Source organism: Mandrillus leucophaeus, unplaced genomic scaffold (assembly GCF_000951045.1).
Source record: "Mandrillus leucophaeus isolate KB7577 unplaced genomic scaffold, Mleu.le_1.0 Scaffold38, whole genome shotgun sequence".
NCBI classification, from domain to species: Eukaryota; Metazoa; Chordata; class Mammalia; order Primates; family Cercopithecidae; genus Mandrillus; species Mandrillus leucophaeus.
In genome coordinates, this window is record NW_012104031.1 from 2,574,693 (window position 1) to 2,582,252 (window position 7,560).

The 7,560-nt window shown below is 45.1% G+C and overlaps 1 protein-coding gene across 1 annotated transcript in view; it reads right to left on the minus strand.

The window, feature by feature from the left end:
* ATP2B4 (ATPase, Ca++ transporting, plasma membrane 4) overlaps positions 1 to 7,560 on the minus strand; it is a 123,483-nt gene that overhangs the window by 21,363 nt on the left and 94,560 nt on the right. Inside the window, exons 16-20 of the mRNA XM_011990479.1 lie at positions 6,903 to 7,009; positions 3,916 to 4,107; positions 3,242 to 3,455; positions 1,952 to 2,163; positions 631 to 738 (exon numbers count right to left, since the gene is read on the minus strand). Coding sequence (XP_011845869.1) covers positions 631 to 738; positions 1,952 to 2,163; positions 3,242 to 3,455; positions 3,916 to 4,107; positions 6,903 to 7,009 — 833 coding nt within the window. The remainder of the gene's footprint in view (positions 1 to 630; positions 739 to 1,951; positions 2,164 to 3,241; positions 3,456 to 3,915; positions 4,108 to 6,902; positions 7,010 to 7,560) is intronic.

Here is a 7,560-nt window from a genome sequence, read left to right on the forward strand (position 1 = left end):
GACCTCAGAAAACTTTCAATCATGGAGGAAGGGGACAGAGCAAGGCTCTGTCTCAGGAAAAAAAAAAAAAAAAAAAAAAGAGAGCTGGATTCAAACCCAGACAGTCATTCCCAGAGTCCAACCACAGGCCACACTACTACTCTAGAGATCTTGTAAATCTGAATTTATCTCAGGTAAGAGTTAAGCATTCCACCCAGATAAAGCCATGGCAAGAAACAGAAGAGGCTGGGAGCCCTGAATTATGTCAGCCTGGCAGCCCACAGCCAGGTTGCTGCCTCATGAGAATAAAGACACATGTCTTGTAAACTCTTCTATTTCTAAGATGCTTATTATATTTATTTTTTTGTAGCAAAATTCCATTGAAAAGTTTAGTTTCTGTCTCAGAGAAGCTAAGGGATTTTTCTACCTCCAGGCATGGTTAGAGAATTCTGAAACCTCTGAAGTGATCACCCCACCTTGAGATCCTTTGAGATGGCAAGAACTTGAAAATTTGAGTGGCGGTGGGGAAGAAAGAAGAGAAGATGAAAAGGAGGAGCTGGGGGGTCTCCACGGTTGCTTGATCTATCTCCTGTAGAGGAGGAGAGGTCTGCAGGCTGTGAGAATGCACCAGGAGGGTGTGCCGGTACTCACCTGGCCCCACAGAAGTTCTCCAATCCCAATGAAGAGACACCACAACCACTGGGACAGGCTGAGGCTTGTACAACTGAAGGGTTTACCCCCAAATTCCACGATGAAAATCTAGAACAGAGAAAGGGGCAGCCCACCATCAAGGAAATGACTAACAGGCAGCTGGCCCTCCAGCCAAGGCCCCCAAAGCCACATCATCCCACTGCCTCAGGATCCTTGGGTGCAAGTCCTGATTTGCTCACAGGGGAAGGGAAAAGAAGAAATCTCAAAGGGGAGACAGACAAAAACAGCCTTTACAGAGCACTGTGACGGGGAGACAGACATAGTTACTGTAACTATGATTCACAGACGATCTGGAGGAGTTAGGGGAGCTGGAGGCTTCCTATGACTAAAAGCCAGTTAGTGACAAGGAGAAGGTACAGTGGTGGAGTGAGGAACTGAGGATGAGGTGGGAGGATTGTCTGAACCTGGGAGATTGAGGCTGCACTCCAGCCTGGGTGACAGAGAGACAGAGAGATCCTGTCTCAAACAAACAAACAAACAAAAAAAAAAAAAAAAAAAAAAAAAAAAAAAGAAAAGAAAAAAAGGCCAGGCACAGTAACACTTTGGGAGGCAGGAGGATTGCTTGAGGCCAGGAGTTTGAGACCAGCCTGGGCAACAGAGTGAGATCCCATCTCCATTTTTAAAATTAAATTTAAAAAAAGGAATTGAGGATGGGGACAAATAAAGGGAGGTACCCTGCTGAGGGATGGGACAGGAGCTCTTCTGTTACATAGTCAGCTCATAGTCTCGTATCGGAGGAGTGCAAGCTGGGCTGACTATGTAATATATGTGTACAATCCCATTACTTCTCTTTCTCTGAGTTGCACAACACTTTTTATCATAAGCCCTTCAGAACAAAGAGGCAGGGACGGGGAGAGTCTATACTAGATGTGCATGCACATTTCATATAGGCTGACAGGAGCCACAGAAAGGGACTAGAAGAGAACGACACTTTTTCTGGTCACTCTGTGAAATTTGTGTGTATTTAGAAAGATCATGAAAGGATTTTAGAAGTATTATTTTATTTCCAGTCAACATGCTGCCCTGCACTGGAGCTCTTGACACACTGGGCTCCAATTCTAGAGCAATATGCAAAAGAAAGCAAATTGGGAATCCCAAAGTCCCCCAGTTCCCTCATTCCTTTTCTTAGGTATATAGGGAGCCCTGTCCCAGTCCCCATAATTCCCTCATTCCTTTTCCTAGGTATGTAGGCAACCCTGGCTCCCAGCTTCTGCCCTTTATCATCCCAGATCTCCTGCCCCAACTGCAGACAGAATCTCACCTGGCAGATGAATGTGCCCAAGACTACAGAGCAGAAGATGATGTTGCGGTAGATGCCTGAAAAGACGTTCTTCTCTCCATGGATCTTTCGGGAGTTGATTTCATTGAAGAGCTGCATCAGCACGAAGGTGTTAAAAACAATGGTATAGTGCTGGGTGGGTGGTGAATGTAGAGGTGCCTTCCTCCCACTATCAATATCAAAGAATTTCTCACCTAGTGGGGAGAGGAGAAGCACTGGAGGTTAAGTGTGGTCTGAACTAAGAGTCAGAATGTGTTGGTACAGCTATACTGCTTGCTTATGGCTGGTGTCCATTCTAATTGATCAATATCTGAGCTGTACTAGTTATTTATTTTTTTGACATAGGGTCTCACTCTGTCGCCCAGGCTGGAATGCAGTGGCATGATCACGGTTTACTGCAGCCTGGACCTTCCTGCTCAAGTGATCCTTCCACCTCAGCCTCCCAAATAGCTGGGGCTACAGGCATGCACCACCATGCCTGGCTAATTTTTTGTTGTACTAGTTATTACATATTTCAAATGTTAGTTCTGGTCTTGACTTATTTTACCTTCCCTCTCAGTTTGCTGCATTGATACCTGCTCTCATGTAGTGCAGCATGGTAGTAAGACTATGTGCGCTGGAGTCAGGCAATCACAGGTTTAAATTTTAGTGCAACTATGTACTCATTATGGGACCTGAGCTTAATTTTTTGCATCTATAAGAAAGAAATAGGCCGGGTGTGGTGGCGCATGCCTGTAATCCCAGCACTTTGGGAGGCCGAGGTGGGCAGATCACAAGGTCAGGAGATCAAGACCATCCTGGCCAACATGGTGAAACCCTGTCTTTACTAAAAATACAAAAATTAGCCGGGTGTGGTGGCGCATGACTGTAATCCCAGCTACTCGGGAGGCTGAGGCAGGAAAATTGCTTGAACCTGGGAGGCGGAGGTTGCAGTGACCCGAGTTAGCGCCACTGCACTCCAGCTTGGGTGCATGGTGAAACTCCATCTCAAAAAAAAAAAAAAAAAAAAAAGAAAGAAAGAATAAAGCCTCCCTTGTGAAATTATTATTGAGTACATACAGTACACACGGTACACACAGTACTGTCTGTACTCAAGAGTACTGTATGAGTACATACAGTAGCATAATGCACCATGTAGCAGAGCACAGGAAGCACTGGGAGGTGAAGCTGCACTTATTCCTGGTCTGTGTGCTTGCTCTCACGCTACCTTCTTTCTCTGCCTCCACCTTTAACCAGCACCCCAGCTGCTAGCCCACCCCCAAAGTGGCTCACCCGCAAAGACAAGGATAAAGATGACAAGGAGCTGATAGAACGCATGGCCCAAGATGTTCTTCATCATAGTGCGTGAGATCAGAGGCTTATTTCGGCCATAGGGGCGCCGCTTCAACAGAGATTCCGTAGGGGGCTCTGTGGCCAGGGCCAATGAAGCAAAAGTGTCCATGATTAGATTAACCCATAACATCTGCACAGCTTTCAGTGGGGAATCCTGGTGGGAAGAAGAACCAGTCCTTTTAGCTTTTCTCAGAAACCAGCCCACCTTTGCCCTGTCGATGGCCTAGCTCCCACGACCCACCTAGACTTGGAATCTGGCCACTTCCTAGCTGAGTGACTGTGAGAAACTTACTTAACTTCCTTGAGCCTCAAGTTCCTCACCCGTAAAATGGGGATAATAATACCTACCTCACAAGGTCACTTTTGAAGAATACAGATAGTGCATATAAATGCTTATTACAGTGGCTGACACGTAAGTGCTAAGCGAAGGCCTGTAAGTTACCATCATTCCACATAAGCAGATGAAGACAGCGGACTTAGAAGAGCTAACTCCTGTCCCAATGTCACAGGGAAACCCTGTCTTTACTCTTCAGTAAACACACCGTACCCTCCACCCCATATTCCTTAGCCCCTGACTCATCCCTCCCGTCTCAGCCCACCCACACCCCCTTCACCTGAGTGATACAGGCTCCAGTAAAGGCTACAATCACGGCCACCACGTTGACAGTGAGTTGGAACTGCAGGAACTTGGAGATGCTGTCATAGACGTTTCGTCCCCACATCACTGCCTTCACAATGCTGGTGAAGTTGTCATCTGTTAGGATGATGTCTGAAGCCTCCTTTGCTACATCTGTGCCTGCGATGCCCTGAGGTAAGATGGGAGGGAAAATAGTGAGGGAGTGGATAAAGCCCAGGCTCCATTTCCTGACCTCCAGGAAGCTTCAGACTTTGGTGTAAATACTACAGGGCACACTAGCCACACAAAAGAAAACAAAGAGCAAATGTGTCACTGTCACTCTATAGAAAGGATGGCTGGGGCCCGATGTCACCAACCTTACTGTTGAGCCCAGACTGGGAATTACAGTCATCTGTGATATCCCTTGCACCCTCCCCTCCTACTCCCTCAACCTTAGAAACTAATTAAAAGGTAGAGAGCAAATCCTGTCTATTCTACCTCCAAATTCTTACATTTCTGTTGCCACTGCCAGTATCTCATTTAAGATCATGTCATTCCGACACTGTTGAGAAACTCTGCATTTGTTCTAGGAGCAGTAGTATGGTAGCACAGTTCCGAAGTTTCATCTTTGTTCAAAATTTTCTTTTTAAATTAAATTAAAAAAAAATTCGAGACAGGGTCTTGCTTTGTTGTCCAGGCTGGAGTGCAGTGGCACTCAGCTCAATGCAAGCTCTGCATCTGGGGCTCCAGTGACCCTCCCACCTTGGTCTCCTGAGTAACGGGACTACAGGCATTTGCTCATCCAGCTTGGTTAATTTTTAAATTTTTTGTAGACATGGGGGTCTCTCTATATCGCCCAGCTTTATAATTACTATTATGAAATAATCTCCAAGTTATGTTGTTAAGTGGAGAAAGAAGGGTAGAAAAAAGAGTTTATGGTATGGTATCACTTATCTAAGGGGGCAGGCCATAAATATATTACATTTATTTATTTATTTATATTTTTTGAGACAGAGTCTTGCTCTGTTGCCCAGGCTGGAGTGCAGTGGTGTGATCTCGGCTCACTGCTGCCTCAGGCTCCTGGGTTCAAGTGAGTCTCCTCTCCTGCCTCAGCCTCCTGAGTGGCTGGGATTATAGGCATGCACCACCATGCTGGGCTAATTTTGTATTTTTAGTAGAGACAGGGGTTTCATCATGTTGGCCAGGCTGGTCTTGAACTCCTGACCTGAGGCGATCTACCCGCCTTGGCCTCCCAAAGTGCTGGGATTATAGGCATGTGCCACCATGCCGGGCCCGCATTTGATTATATTTTAAAGGAGCAAACCGAAGAATAAACCAAAAATGATAGAAAAAAATTACCTATTGAATTAAGAGGTAAGCAACAAGGCAAAGGCAACGAGGGTAGAAGCCGGATTTCTATGAATATACCTTGTTTTGCACATTTGACTTTAGAATCATGTATTTTATTTCTCTCGCTTCTTTTTTTTTTTTTTTTTTTGAGACAGGGTCTTGCTCTGTTGTCCAGGCTGGAGTGCAGAGGTGTGATCTTGGCTCACTGCAGCCTTGAACTCCTGGGCTCAAGCAATCCTCCCACCTCAGCCTCCCGAGTAGCTGGGACTACAGGTATGTGCCAGCACACTTGGCTAATTTTTATTTTTTTTTAGAGATGGGAGTCTCACTATATTGCCTGCCTCGAAATCCTGGCTCCTAGTGCTCCTTGCCCCTTGGCCCCCCAAAGTGTTGGGATTGATTACAGGTATGAGCCACCACACTGGCCTAAAAAGCAATCTCTAAAATGGAAAGTAACATGATATAAATGATCTGGTCACCACTTGGTGGCACAAGTGCACACAAAAAAATGTTACAAATGCCTTAAAAACAATAATTTGATGGCACATTCCTGGTAGCATATACCTATGGATAAAAGGAACTATAAGAAAAATATTGAATTGTTTTTGGCAGAGTAATTGTATTATTAATACTATTGATATTTTGTAACCACTTGAAATATTTTAGAATAAAACAAAAAATAATCATGTTAATGCCATTAGGAATCAAAATTTTCAGCTTAAGGGATACAAACATAAAATCAGGGAAGTTAAATACAATTAGAAGCAGGGTGTGGTGGCTCATGCCTGTAATCCCAGCATTTTGGGAGGCCAAGGTGGGCAGATCACTTGAGGGCAGGAGTTCGAGACACCCCCTGGCCAAAATGGCGAAACCCCATCTCTACTAAAAAATACAAAAATTAGCAGGGTGTGGTGGTGCATGCTTGTAATCCCAGCTACTCAGGACGCTGAAGCAGGAGAATTGCTTGAACCCGGGAGGCAGAGGTTGCAGTGACCCAAGATCATGCCACTGCACTCCAGCCTGGGCGACAGAGTGAGACTCTGTCTCAAAATAAATAAATAAATATATAAATAAATAAAATAAAATTCGAAAGTTATAAATTAGGAAGTTAGACATCTATAATTCTTTTAAAAATTATTATTTATTATTATTTCTTCTAAAAGTGGAATAAAAAGAAATATATAATTTTAAAGTTAAATGAAAAACAGAAATACGGAGCCTTGGAACATGTGATTTTAAATGAACTTTCCAAGTGATTCTGATGCTCTTGGCCTCAGAAGTGAAAAGCAGAGTACCCAGTGGTGCCAGCCACACAGTGCGCTTCCCATAGGAAACGTGAATCTTCTAGAGTTTGCCTAGTCGACAACATCACATGTTTATGGGCAAGTTTATGTTGGTCTGGCTTTCCTGCATATGATCCTTCATGACTTTCCTCCCTCTGATCTACTCTTCATACTTGATGGGTCCCCAATTACATATATAATGATTGACCAGGTAGATAGGAGAGATGGAGTTGGACAAAAAAGCACCCCGTGGGCTATGCCGGTGTAGCAAGCAGCAGGCAACCAGAAGCCGGACCTGGCTTTCTGATGGAGAAGGCAGCTTGCAATCAGAGAGACGCCGTGCTGAGCTTACCATGGCAAAACCAACATCCGCTTTCTTCAGAGCAGGTCCGTCATTTGTGCCATCACCAGTGACAGCCACAACCTGCCGCTGTTCCCCAACAGTGCTGTCAATGATGCCTGGGAGAAACAGACACACCACAGTGAGGTTTTCTGGTCTCCCTCACCCCTCAGTTCCTACCACCCGCCACTCCTTCTACTTTCCTCTTTCCTTCCCTTTTCCCTTTCCTAGAGGTTCTACAGGAACCACCCAAGGGCAGTAAGTTGTTTCATGGGTAGCACTGAACTACGTTTGTCCTCATCTGGTACCCTACGGCAGCTATGAATAACACATTGGATGGATTTCAAGGCAGGGACCTAGGGGTCAAACTGCACCATTTCCACCTACCAGCTGGGCAATTTGGGTAAGTTACTTGTCTTCTCAGCCTCAAACTTCCTCATTTGTAAAATGGGAATACCTGCCCTGCCTAGTTCACAGTACTATTGGTAAATAAGACATGATCATGTTTTTAAGAACCCAACAACTTGCCAGGTGCAATGGCTCACGCCTGTAATCCCAGCACTTTGGAAGGCTGAGGTGGGCAGATCACCTGAGGTCAGGAGTTCAAGACCAGCCTGGCCAACATGGTGAAACCCTGTCTCTACTAAGAATACAAAAATTAGCCAGACAT